Here is a 14,636-nt window from a genome sequence, read left to right as displayed (position 1 = left end):
TTTACTAGTTTATTTAAAATATAGGGGCACCTGGGTGGCTCAGTCGGTTAAGTGGCCGACCTCGGCTCAGGTCATGATCTCGTGGTCCGTGAGTTTGAGCCCCGTGTCGGGCTCTGTGCTGACAGCTCAGAGCCTGGAGCCTGTTTCGGATTCTGTGTCTCCCTCTCTCTGACCCTCCCCTGTTCATGCTCTGTTTCTCTGTGTCTCAAAAAAAAATAAAATAAAAACGTTAAAAAAATAAAAAAAAAATATAATAAACTAAAACATAACACATTTGTATGACAATAAAAAATATTTTTCCACCGCAAAAAAAAATACTGGCATTATTTCATGTTTTTGCAAATCTCTTTAATGTTTGGCTTAATAGAAGCCAGCTGGATTCCCATATCTACTTTTGTGCTAATCTATTTTTCATGCGTGCGTGCGTGCTAATCTATTTTTATGTTTTTAGTTGAGTATGGGAAGAAATGTTGGTCTCACACAGATATTTAATTGGAAAATGGGAGAATATTTTAATAGTCTTTCCATAATTATAAATATGTCATGTATCCTCTAAAAAAATACTGTACACTCACAAAAGAACGAGAGTAAAAAAGGCAAATGACTTGTCAGTAGTATTGTGAAAACTGCATTGACCTTCTTGGACCTCAAGTGTCCCCAGTCAACACTTTGTGAACAGCTGGCTTAATGAATGGCCTGTAATGTGCACTTCCTGTGCGGAAGGTGTAAGATGTGGTATTCCAAAGCGGTGAAGGACCTACAGGGAGGAGATGGAAAGTTGTGCTAATGCCCTGACATCATGGTCATGCATCTGAATTGTTTTCTGGAAGTATTTTTATGAACACAGAGCCATAAGGTTATTTCCCCTTTAGTCCAATGCCTTTATTTACTATGACAAACTTGGTAAGTTTAGGATCAATGGATGTTTAAACTCATGTCTCTAAGAAACTCTTCAAGACATAGCAGCTCAAAACACACAGCAGAGATTGCCTGCTTTCTCACCCTCTCCTTTGCTTTTATTTTCTTTATAAAACAGTTCTTCCACCCATCAGTCATCAGCATGGACATTCATGAGAAACGAGCTGCCAATATTTGATGTCTAATTCTCTTTCTCATCCAACTAAAATGAAAATTAACTTGGCATTTCTCCTCACCAAGGAAATGTCAGGTATTTCTTAATCTTGATTTTTTTTTTTTATCACCCAGCAGTCTGTGATCAACACCACTCTGTAACAATTTAAGTATGCCAGAAGTAATCACTTTAAAGAAGAAATGCTAAGAATTGTTAAATACAAGCTAAAAGTACAAGAGTAAGCAACCACAGGTGTAAAACACTGTCAGGAGACCAGGAAAAAAAGGGGTGGGGGGAGCCCACATTTGCAGAGAATTGCAGTTCCCTCCATCTGCAAACTCTTCTCACACTATTTTGTACTTATTCTCTGTAGGCACAAAATTTTCTATTAAAAGAAGAAATACCACTTTTCTTCACCCCAGAGCTGTCACACGGTCTATTTCCTCTAGCCAGAAAGTTTTTCATATTAATTTTTACCTTGTTGATATCTAAAAGTTCTTTAGGAATCAGATTAAATGTCACTTTTTGGCCACTGCCCCTATTCTCCATATGTTCCTTCCCACATTAGGTTAGGTCCCTAGAATATTCCCAATGGTACTTTCTCTTTGCATATTTGTTGTAATTGTGTTAGATATTGGATATGGATATGGGACTGTAATTCTTTGCTTAGGGTTAGCCTTTCTAATATACTCTTAAGTTCCATGAGGATAAAGCCCACACCTGATTAGCTCATCAAAACTAATGCCGGGGCACCTGAGTGGCTCGGTTAGTTAAACATCCAACTTCGGCTCAGGTCATGATCTAGCGGTTCGTGAATTCGAGCCCCAAGTCTGGCTCTGTGCTGATAGCTCAGAGCCCAGAGCCTGCTTCAGATTCTGTGTCTCCCGATCTCTCTGCCCCTCCCCTACTTGTGCTCTGTCTCTCTCTCTCTCAAAAAAAATGAATAAACATTAACAAAAAAAAAAAATCCTAATGCTTAGTGGTACCTGTGCTGAATAATTAAATCAATAAATTATTAAGGTAGGGTCTAGTTTTTTTTTTTTTATTTTTTTTTTTAACGTTTATTTATTTTTGAGACAGAGACAGAGCATGAATGGGGGAAGGGTCAGAGAGAGAGGGAGACACAGAATCTGAAGCAGGCTCCAGGCTCTGAGCTGTCAGCACAGAGTACGACGCGGGGCTCGAACTCACAGACCGTGAGATCATGACCTGAGCTGAAGTCGGCCGCTTAACCGACTGAGCTACCCAGGTGCCCCAAGGTAGGGTCTAGTTCAAGTTGATTTGGCCACAATATATGTGGCTGAATCTACCCAAAGGATGGCAGGAGACTTTTCACTCTTGGTCTATATTCCTAACTTATATTTTATTGCTCCAATTTCTTTTCATTCCTATATCATGTGAAGTCATATCCCAAAATACATAAAAGAAAAATATTTTAAGTGTTATGAAATTAATTAATTGAGTTTTTCAAGAGGCTATAAACCTGAGGCTAGCAACAATTTACAGTAGGTCAGGGTCATAAGCAGTGTTAATTTTTTTTTTCCTTTACTGATAGTGTAATGCAAGCTATATAATCTATTGCAAGAGTAGGCTGGTTAAAAATGATGGTGGGCTTATAAATGTTTACAATCCTATCTGTGAAGCTGGAGTACAGCCAGCTCTGAGTGTTAATGGAGACCCAGGAGAGAACAGTAAGCCCGAGACCTCCTTGACTTCGAATCTAAGAGTTTATTTTCTGTTCTCAGTCTTCTTGACTTCTTTGCTGCAGTAGACAAACAGGCATATCAGTTTTTTTTTTTTCTGGATTTTTTTTTTTAATGTATCTAACATCTATGACAACTCACCCTCCTGGCTTTCCTCTATCACTTCTCTCTTTCCTTTCCACTCCCTCCACACTCTACCTCATTGACCCTACCCATTACCATGGTCCAATCATGGGACCTCAGTGTCATACAGTGAAAGAGCAGTGCCAATGAGTCAAAAGACCAGGCTCTAGTCCTGGTCCTGACACTAGTTATTTGTCCGACCTTAAGAGGCACTTAATTCTCTGAACTTCATATTTCTCTCTGTAAAATAATCAGGTTAAAAAATTCTTTAAGTTATCCACCCCACCCCCAACACACACACACTATTCTTCATTTTCCCCTCAGAGAAATTACCTACTCATAATATGGTTCCATTTATTTGAAGTCCTAAGTCCATCTTCCCAGTCCTAATCTTTCTCACTGCCATCTGCCCACATGCTATTTCCACTTAAATGTTCCACTAACATTCAACACTTAAAGGCTGGATACTGTTGGCAGCAGAGAATACTGGTATCACTCTTTCAGAAAGCAAATTAGTAATGTATCTCAAGAACAATGTAGTAAGGTATCTCACTGAAATATGTTGATACTCTTTGATGTGAGAATTCCACTTTTAGGAATCTATCATTAGAAATGACTCAAAATATTGTTTTGGAAAAGCCATAAGAAAGGAAAAGTTTGGGGTGCCTGGGTGGCTTGGTTGGTTAATCATCTGACTCTTGATTTCCACTAGATCATGATCTCACAGTTCATGGGTTCAAGCTCCACTTTGGGCTCTGTGCTGACAGAACAGAGCCTGCTTGGGATTCTCTCTCTCCCTCTCAATTGCCCCTCCCCTGCTCTCTATCTCTGCCCCTCCCCTCTTCACTCTCTCTCTCTCTCTCTCTCAAAATAAATAAATCAACTTAAAAACAATTAAAAAAAAGAAAGGAAAAGCACACTGCCACACACATACACAGAACCCAAGTGTACAAAAGTTGGGCTAATTTATTATGTAAATTAGAATATATCATTTTGATAACTAGTAAGTAGCCATTAAAATGGTATTTATGGACCTAAATGTAAGACAGGAAGCCATCAAAATCCTTGAGGAGATAGCAGGCAAAAACCTCTTTGACCTTGGCCACAGCAACTTCTTACTCAACACATCTCCGGAGGCAAGGGAAACAAAAGCAAAAATGAACTACTGGGACCTCATCAAAATAAAAAACTTCTGCACAGTGAAGGAAGCCATCAGCAAAACTAAACGGCAACCAATGGAATGGGAGAAGATAGTTGCAAACGACATATCAGATAAAGGGTTAGTATCCAAAATCTACAAAGAACTTACCAAACTCAACACCCAAAAAACAAATAATCCAGTGAGGAAATGGGCAAAAGACATGAGTAGACCCTTCTCCAAAGAAGACATCCAGATGGCCAACCGACACATGAAAAAATGCTCAACATCACTCATCAACAATGAGATACCACCTTACACCTGTCAGAATGGCTAACATTAACAACTCAGGCAACAACAGATGTTGGTGAGGATGTGGAAAAAAGAGGATCTCTTTTGCACTGCTAGTGGGAATAAAAACTGGTGGAGCTACTCTGGAAAACAGTATGAGGTTCCTCAAAAAATTAAAAATAGAACTACCCTATGACCCAGCAACTGCACTACTAGGCATTTATCCAAGGGATACAGGTGTGCTGTTTTGAAGGGGCACATGCAACCGAATGTTTATAGCAGCACTCTCAACAATAGCCAAATTATGGAAAGAGCCCAAATGTCCATTGATGGATGAATGGATAAAGAAGATGTGGTATATATATACAATGGAGTATTACTCGGCAATCAAAAAGAATGAAATCTTGCTTTTGCAACTAGGTGGATGGAACTAGAGGGTATTATGCTAAGCGAAATTAGAGAAGGATGAATATCATATGACTTCACTCATATGAGGACTTTAAGATACAAAACAGATGAACATAAGGGAAAGGGAAGCAAAAATAATATAAAAAAAGGGAGAGGGACAAAACATAAGAGACTCTTAAATATGGAGAACAAACAAGAGGGTTACTGGAGGGGTCGAGGGAGGGGGGATGGTTAAATGGGCAAGGGGCATTAAGGAATCTACTCCTGAAATCACTGTTGCACTATCTGCTACCTTGGATGTAAATTAAAAAAAAAAAAAATAAATAGAAAAGAGTTGCATTCTTAACTGACTAAGCAACCCAGGTGCCCCCTTTACCATTCTTTTTAAAAACAGAATAAAATTCATTTTATCTTGCAATCACCAGATGAGTCCAGCAGACTATTTTATAAATTTAAAATACATTATGGGATTTTGGTGATCTTATTTTTCCTGTGTCTTGAAAGCTTGCTATTTGCAAGGTGTTTCACCCTTACAAATTACCCTAAGATTATTTCATTATTACTAAACAATTATTCCCAACTTTGCATGAAGAAAAAAAAAAAGACTAAAATAAAAGAACAGAAGAATGGTAGGATCACCTAGAGAAGGATAATTTAATATTGAAATACACTGGGGGCTCCTGGGTGGTTCGTTCAGTTTAAGCGTCCAACTCTTGGTTTCGGCTCAGGTCATGATCTCACCATTCATGGGTTCAAGCCACACATCAGGCTCTGCACTAATGGCACAGAACCTGCTTGAGATTCTCTCTCCCCACCTCTCTCTGCCCCTCCAGCACACTCTCTCTCAAAATAAATAAATAAACTTAAAAAAATTTAAAAACGTTAAAAAAATGGTATTTATGAAAGCCATGAATATGTATGATATGCATAATTTAATGGCAAGTGAAAAGGATAGGACACAAATTACTTGTGAATGTATGAAAACAAAATATTTATATTGCAAGACTTGCAGGGTATTAAAAAATAATAATATTTGTTGTTTCTAGATATCATATTAATGAAAGGTATATTTTATTTTCTCTGACTTTTCCCCACTTTTCATTTTACATTTTCATATTACTTGTGTAATAGAAAAGGAATGTGGAAGCTGACCTCTTTTCCTCCTTTCCTAAATTCTCCCTTCTCCTTGGCTTCCCCATGGCGTTCAGTGACCATGTGTCTTCTCAGTCCTTAAGGTGCTCTGCCCTGGAATTTTTAATTTTCCGTTTTCTTTTCCTTTCAGCCTTCACCTACAAACAGTTCTTAAACACAAAGGGATTCTTTTTCCACAATAACGTCTGTCCATTCCCACACTTTGTGCCAGAAACGAGGCTCTAAACTACTCACACTGCACGGCATTTAAAAGCCTCCTCACAATATCCCACATATTTCCACATATTTTCTTCCTCTCCTGTTTTATAACCCTTTGCGTAGACACTTGCCTTTGCTTCTTATTATCTATCAATGTCAAATTTGGGCTCCACTGTGGGCCTTAAAAGGCTCCAGCATGTAATATCTTTTCGACTTATTAACCCATTTTTCAAATTTCCCTTTCTCAATTTCTCTACCGTGCCCCAACAGAATTACTTGTTGCCTTCAGGTTCCAACAGAGCAAGGAATACAATGTTAGTCTCAGATAAATCCCAGAAGGGATTATCACCCTCACAGTTTTACCAGCAGTGAGGATGGGAAGAGGTGTCAACAGACAGCTGCATGCATACAGTAAGAGCAACAAGGCATGGCAAATGACACTTGTGGGGTTTTTTTGTTTTTTTTTAATAGACTCACAACCTTCAATCAGGGGAAGGGTTTCAGCAGGTTTCTGACACAGTGTCTCACAACATCCAAGTAGATAAGACGAGGTGAGCTAGATGCTAATATGATTTGATCAGTTAATCAAAAATTAAATAACTGTACCTAAAGAGTCTTGGGTAAAATAGAGGTCAACGTGGAGAGAAGATCCTACAAACACAATGTAGGGCTTTCTAACCTGCTACTCATCTCTGCAGCATTTTTTTAAACCAAATACGTAAATGAGTAGCTAGAAACTATTCTTAATTCGCCAAGTAAAATATCTGGAAAGGGTAGTTAATACAAAGAATGTCAGAAAAAAGGACTAAAAAGTCCTAGAACACCTGAAATTTCCAGGCTGATTATAATAAAGAAGTTGAAATTAAATACAGATAAAGATGAATCCTCTTATCCAGGCTGTAAAAACATGCCTGCAAAATGGGTGAGACCTGGACTAACAAGTGTTCACATTGTTTAGAAATTTCAGTTGACTATCACTCATCACCAGGGAAATACAAATCAAAGCGACACTGAGATACCACCTCACACCAGTCAGAGTGGCTAAAATGAACAAATCAGGAAACTACAGATGCTGGAGAGGATGTGGAGAAATGGGAACCCTCCTGCACTGTTGGTGGGAATGCAAACTGGTGCAGCCGCTCTGGAAAACAGTGTGGAGGTTCCTCAAAAAATTAAAAATAGAACTGCCCTACAACGCAGCAATAGCACTACTAGGAATTTATCCAAAGGATACAGGAGTGCTGATGCATAGGGGCACATGTATCCCAATGTTTATAGCAGCGCTTTCAACAATAGCCAAATTATGGAAAGAGCCTAAATGTCCGTGAACTGATGAATGGATAAAGATGTGGTTTATGTATACAATGGAATACTACTTGGCAATGAAAAAGAATGAAATCTTGCCATTTGCAGCAACGTGGATGGAACTGGAGAGTATTATGCTACGTGAAATAAGTCAGAGAAAGAAAGATATCATATGTTTTCACTCATATGTGGAACTTGAGAAACTTAACAGAAGACGATGAGGGAAGGGAAGGGGGGAAAAATAGTTACAGAGAGGGAGGGAGGCAAACCATAAAAGACTCTTAAATGCAGAGAACAAACAGGGAGCGGCGGAGAGGGGGAAATGGGTGATGGGCATTGAGGAGGGCACTTGTTGGGATGAACACTGGGTGTTGTACATAAGTGAAGAATCATGGGAATTTACCACCGAAACCAAGAGCACACTGTATACACTGTATGCTAGCCAACTTGACAATAAATTATATTGAAAAAAGAAAAAAAAAGAAAAAGAAATTTCCGTTGACTGTATCTCCCATGTGAGCCAAAGCATCATGTGGATGCCAGATAACCAGTATCATTCATTTTAGGGCATCATTTATTAGACACAAGGGATGTCAAGCCAGGGAAGCATTTCTATTCCACCCTGACCTTGCTGAACTACAGTTCAATATGAGAAGTATACTGTCATAGAGAAAATGGACAGTCCAGAGGCTATGCAAAGCAACATGACCAGAAGCAAAGAATTTGGAAACCAGGGTAAAAGAGAAACAAGGTGAAAGAAACAAGGTTAGCTTTGAAAGTGATAATTAGAGAAGTGATAACATAGCTGTGTTCTTCAGCTATGTGCAACAAGCTCTCTGTTAGAATGAGCTCAAAGGGAGCAAATTATAGGATGACTGACTTTAGCTCAGCGTAGGAAACCATTTTCTATCATTAGATTGGCCCATGACCATAGTATGCATGGGCCATGCATGTGTCCAGGTGACACTGGAAGATAACCTGTTAAGTGAAGGGATGGTTTCACAAGTGTGTTACAGAGTGACCAAGGTTTGTGGTCACTGCTTTGATATACTCTGAGAGTCTGAAATGCTCAAAAGTTATTAAGTAAGGTTGTGCCACCAAGAAATGAATTCATTTGCTACTGAAGAATGTTAAGCTGGTGGATTTTTCTCTACCAGTTTCTCTGTGCCTTGCTTGTGCCTCTGAAGCCTTCTTTTCTTACTAAAGAATTCAAAACATGAAGACAAAATGTTGAAAGTCAGAGAGGGAAGGCAATCCTGAGTTATGCCCAACAGCTGTTCTCTTTGATGTTAAAATCAATTGCCCAAAGGAGCAAAGAGAAAACCTTCCAATCTTTCAATTACGTTCTTAGATCTCATTGCATTTTACATTTGAACTTCGAGTAAGAAAGCCTGGCAAAAGATGTGACCCTTGTATGGAAGAAAATATGATGATTGCAGTTTGTTCTTCTTAAAAATTGTTCATAACTTCAACTATGTGACACGCAATGACTTTACCTCAATTTATCACTGTGGTTCACGAAAATGAAATATCCCATAACTGAATTTAAATAAGGCATCTGATACTTCTTAAACATAACAGAGGAAAATGTATATTTCTTGTCCTTTTCAAACTTTCACTTTCTGTAAAATGTGTTAGTTAATAGCAAGACACTGCAGAAGGGACTGCAGGAAATTTCAAGGTCACATTTTTAGAAGAATAGCTTTTCATCAACTTGGAGCTCATCGATTTAGAAAGAAAACACAAGTGAAGCTTACAGATATTGATTAAGGCAAATCACGTTTCACAGTATTAACATATTAATGCTGTATTTGTATAGAAACAATAGTACTAATTACAGTGGAACCATAGAGTATTCATTAAAAAATGCCTTAGCACTAAGGGCATTGAGAGTACATGTATACTGCTGAGCACTGAGTAATGTATAGCATTATTCAATCACTATATTGTGCACCCGAAGCTAACGTAACAGTGTATGTTAATTGTACTCGAATAAAAAAAATGGTAAAGAACAATTCTAATGAATTGCCAAGTGAAATATCTAGAAAGGGTCGTTAATACGAAGAATGTCAGAAAAAAGGACTAAAAATCACTTAGTTGACGTTAAAGAAGATTAATTTCAGGCACTCAGAATGTTAATGCCATAGATGCAGTAAAGATCATCTAGAATATTTATCAATTTTCATATTTGGAAACTGGGGCCCAGAGAGGTAAAGTACTCCTCACCCAAGTCTGTGTAGTTGGCTAACTATGGAGTAAGGTCTAGAACTAGGTCTCTTAGTCCCCTGTCAATTGCTCTTAGTATCACACTACAGAGTAACTGAATCCCAAAGTAAATCAAGTGAAGACACACTGTCTGAATGACTGCATTACACAGTAAACTATCCTAAGCCCTGGAAAAGAAATAGGTATCTAAAGAAGACACTGCTTTTCTTAAAATAACTTACGGTCTTGTAAAGAAAATAAACCTGAAAAATTGCTTAGATTATAGTTCACGATATTAACTCAAGAAATAAAAATATGTGATTGGTTTGCATGTTGGTATGTGTTCCCATTAACATTACAGAAGCCCCAAGGAGGGGTGCCTGGGTGACTCAGTCAGTTAAGCATCTGACTCTTGGTTTCAGTTTAGGTCATGATCTCACGGTTCATGGGATTGAGCCCCAAGTTAGGCTCTGTGCTGACAGTGCGGATCCCTGCTTGGGATTCTCTCTCTCCCTCCCTCTCTGCCCTTCCCCAACTTGTGTGCACTCTCTCTCTTTCTCTCTCTCTCTCAAAATAAATAAATAAACACTTTTTTAAAAAAGGAGCTCTGAGGAAACATGACTCCCCACCAGAAGGGGAGGTGGAGAAATTTCGGAGGAAGATGTGGGAGTTGAATTGGATCTTGAAAACTCGGCAGGATTTATAGGGGATAAAGAAAAGACGGCATTTTAGGAAGACAGAAGTATATGAATATATACAAGTTCTACTCATATCTGTAAAAAACTCCCCCCAAAACAACATACTGTGTTATCACTGGTCTTAGGTAAATGACAATATAATTTATCTTACTTAAGTATAATTACTTACTTTAAGCATAATTTTCATCAAGAAGGAACAGTTAAATGTTTATTATCTGTCCTGGTGAGTTGGGGAAAAAAAAGATATGAAGTGGGCACTATTGGTGGAATGCTTTATTTACAGTTGACCCTTGAACAACATAGGTATGAACAGTGTGGGTCCACTTATACGTGGATTTTTTTTCGATAAATATAGCACAGTGCCGTAAGTGTTTTTTTCCTTATGATTTTCTTAATAACATTTTCTTTTCCCTAGCTTACTTTGTTATAAGAATACAGTATATAATACATATAATATACAAAATATATGTAATCAACTATTTATGTTATTGGTAAGGCTTCCAGTCAACAATATGCTTTTAGTAGTTAAGTTTTGGGGGAGTCAGTATGTGGATTTTCAACTGTGCAGGTGGTCAGTGCCCCTAACCCCCTCATTGTTCAAGAGTCAACTGTATTTACTTACTTATACCTCATTATTCCACGAAGAAATTGAGGTAGCTTTTAAAAATTGAAAACATCAGGGGCGCCTGGGTGGCGCAGTCGGTTAAGCGTCCGACTTCAGCCAGGTCACGATCTCGCGGTCCGTGAGTTCGAGCCCCGCGTCAGGCTCTGGGCTGATGGCTCGGAGCCTGGAGCCTGTTTCCGATTCTGTGTCTCCCTCTCTCTCTGCCCCTCCCCCGTTCATGCTCTGTCTCTCTCTGTCCCAAAAATAAATAAAAAACGTTGAAAAAAAAAAAAAATTGAAAACATCCAAGAAAACTAATAAAAAATAAAAATTGAAAACAAAAACTGAATAAAATAAATTAAGGAAAATGATAAACCCGGGAGTAAAAGCAGCACATAGAGAAGAGCAGAATATACGGTCTAGATGGTTGTTAGAGGATGGGGAAAGGGGGATGGAAATACACTTGACCCTTTTCAGAATTTCCAAGATTTTTCCTGCATTAGATTAAAAATAAAGCAAAAAGCTTGTAACTCAGGAGAAGCTGAGCCTTTCCTAACGGTGAGATGAGAGAAATTTCTCCTGAGTCCTCATAAAGAAGCCACTGAATGATGCAGCAGGTGCTGTCCTCACCCCTACCCCTGACTCTATGGTTACAAAGAATAATTTCTCACAGTGGCCCTCATACTATCGCTCCGTGTAGGACAAAATCATCACATATAGGTATGATCAATTGCAAAACAGTGTGGCCCACAGGCTTAGTTGTACTGTAATGTAAGAATAAAATTTAGGCTATATACTGGATTGGAGGGACCATATGCTCTCCAGTTCATATGGATTCATTTATTCACTCAACATTTATTGATTGCATATAACGTGACAGACACTGGGAACCAGCCATGAATAGAAGAGACAGTCATTCTCATGAGTTAAATATTCTAGTGGTGGGAGAACGATCATAGACAAACATATGTTAGATGGTGATACATACTTTTGGGAAACATAAGGCAGGGCAAGGTGAAAGAGAACATGGTGGTCAGTCAGGGTGAGGTTGCTAGTTAAGAAGGGTAATTGCAGACAACCCCTCGGATATGGTAACGTTGCAGAGAAACCAGCATGACGTGAGGAAGGATACCCTAAGATGTCTGAGAGAAAACTTGCAGACAAAGGAAACAGTCCAGAGGCTCCAAGAGAGAAGCATGCTTGGCATGTGTGAGTAACTGCCAGAGACCCAGCCAGATAGGGTGGGGCAGGGGAAGGGAGGGGAGGATAAAGTTCTTCTTATGAAAACGAACGAGCCAGGATGAGGTGAGAAAAAGGGATCAAGACAGTCAATCTTTGTTTCAGAAGGTTCCCACAGTGTCCAAGGGTCCCTGGGTGGCTCAGTTGGTTAAGCAGAAAGTTCCCACAGTCTCTGCTTCAACACAAGCCAAAGGTAGCTGAGGACCGCCAGTGTATAACAGAACACAATCATCATCACATCAGCTTAACCACTATGCTAAAACATGCATTGAAATCACCCACCACAGACCTGAGCTTCTGTCTAAAGCCCACCTACACTATACAGAGAATATTAGAGCATGAAAACTAGTCTTATCATTTCTGACACTTAAATATCCACAGAAAGTTCTAAATTTGCTTCCTGTTGAAACATCCAAAATTTTTTCTATGCAAATTGCACATCTATGTAACTGATATCAAATCATGTATCAGTATCAAATCATTCATTACATTTCAACCAACTGAATGCTGCAGGGCATCTTTTGAAGGTGTTGACTTTGATTTTAAAGACAATCTGGCCAATTGTGTCATAGCAGAATCCACTGTCTATTGAGGGCACTTATGTGTGTCAACAAAACTGCATCATCAATTTAGAGAAGACAGTTTATGCTTGTTTCCCCTTAGCAGGGGGCATGCATCCAGAACACTGAAAAATAGTATCCAATCATTTAGACACAAGTGAAGAGAGAAGGGGAATAAAAATATCCCTGTATACCATGAGAAATGTTATCTCTTCAGAGCCTGTTCTATAAGCCTCTGTGATCTTTTAACAGGTATTGAGACACAGGATCTATTATCAGTAATTGGTTCCACATTGAGTTTGGAGATCTGACTCCATTAGCAAGTCCCCAGAAAAATATAAGAAATAGCAATAAAACTAGCAAATACCGTGTATTATTCTTGAGAGATTTGCCCCAAAGTGATATAGAATACATGAATGACCTCTAATGACCTCTAATCTTTGTCTAAAGGCTACCTTCAGTACACAGAGAGTATTGGGGTAAGAAGCTAGGCTTATAATTTCTGTCAAGAAGAAAACAGACATAGAAATTAGTTGCTCAATATGGGGTTACAAACTGATTCATTGGTACCAAAATCTGGGTAATATTAATTTATATGTTCAACAGCAAAAACTTTTAAGTTTTTTTTTTTTTTTTTGAGAGACAGAGAGAGGGCAAGTGGGGGAGTGGCGGAGAAAGGGAGAAACAGAGAATCCTAAGCAGGCTCCATGCTGTCAGCACAGAGTCCAATGTAGGGCTCAAACTCATGAACTGTGACATCATGACTGGAACTGAAATCAAGAGTCAGACACATAACTGACTGAGTCACCCAGGTACTCCTCAACAATAACCATTTTAAAAAAATATGTGAAGTTCAAAGGAAACAATTACCTGCTCGGCCAGCAATGAAGCTAAGCTTGAATATGCATCTGCAAACTCTGGGCCGTATTTAATGGAGTCCTTCAATAAGGTGATAGCCTCTTCTTTTTTCTCCTGGGACCTGGAGGTCATAAAGAGGGAAAAAACAACATCTTTTAATAACACTGTGTTTAAATCCTCTGATTAGATGTAAAATCTCATTTCTTTTAGCAAAGATTACTGATTCCCTCTGGATTACATTGCAAATGAATTAAACTAGATTGTCTCCAGGTACTAACAGTTTCTGTCTCTGAATTCTAAGTGGAAAGAGGTGTAAATGATGCTGCAGGTTATTCACTGATTTTTCTACCTTCTATTTCCTGCTATACACTTTTTGAGAGTTTTATTTAATATTTTACAAGTTTCGGGGTGCCTGGGTGGCTCACTCAGTTAAGCGTCCAACTCTTGGTTTCGGCTCGGGTCATGATCTCATGGTTCGTGAGTTTGAGTCCTGCGTTGGGCTCTGCACTGACAGTGTGGAGCCTGCTTGGGATTCTCTCTCTCTTCCTCTCTCTGCCCCTTGTCCACTCTCTGTCTCTAAATAAACTTAAAAAAAGATATTAATATGTTACAAGTTCGTTAACCAGAAAGCTTGACCACCAGAGGAGCAATGTGGAGGCACTCGAGGGAGCCGGTTTACAATGATGTGAACGATGTGCTGAGCCCCTGGAGGACGAGCTGTACCAATACAGGCTGGGTGCCACGGTGGCCGAGCCACCCGTCAGGCACAAGCCAGCCAAACTGCTCATGTGAACCTTTGCTTTTACATTGAGGAGGGATCCATTTATACATAATTTATGAAGTTAGGAGACACTGTGACTACCGGCTGGCAAAGAACGATCAGCTATTTTATTCATCACATTTTCATTGAAAATCTGGGCTGGTTCTGTCTTCTCCATTTTAGCCTTTTCTTGAAAGTAATTGTTTCTGGTTCGAAGAGGACTCGAGGCCCCAAAGTTATTACCAATGTTTTGGGTAGCAGTTCTCTTTCCTGCTAGTGCCATGGGGGAAACACCGGGTCATTATCCTGATATCGACATTTT

General features: G+C 39.1%; 1 protein-coding gene across 3 annotated transcripts in view; it reads right to left on the bottom strand.

The window, feature by feature from the left end:
- Positions 1–14,636, bottom strand: part of TMTC1 (transmembrane O-mannosyltransferase targeting cadherins 1) — a 272,140-nt gene that overhangs the window by 19,968 nt on the left and 237,536 nt on the right. For all 3 annotated transcript variants that reach the window (XM_019452365.2, XM_053894591.1, XM_053894592.1), the window contains one exon: positions 13,567–13,675. In XM_019452365.2, coding sequence (XP_019307910.2) covers positions 13,567–13,675 — 109 coding nt within the window. The remainder of the gene's footprint in view (positions 1–13,566; positions 13,676–14,636) is intronic.

The sequence above is a fragment of the Panthera pardus genome, unplaced genomic scaffold, assembly GCF_024362965.1.
Source record: "Panthera pardus isolate Hobbes unplaced genomic scaffold, ASM2436296v1 HiC_scaffold_6, whole genome shotgun sequence".
In the NCBI taxonomy this organism is placed as follows: Eukaryota; Metazoa; Chordata; class Mammalia; order Carnivora; family Felidae; genus Panthera; species Panthera pardus.
Note: the sequence above shows the minus strand (reverse complement) of the source record. Positions and strands in the feature narration are given on the sequence as shown.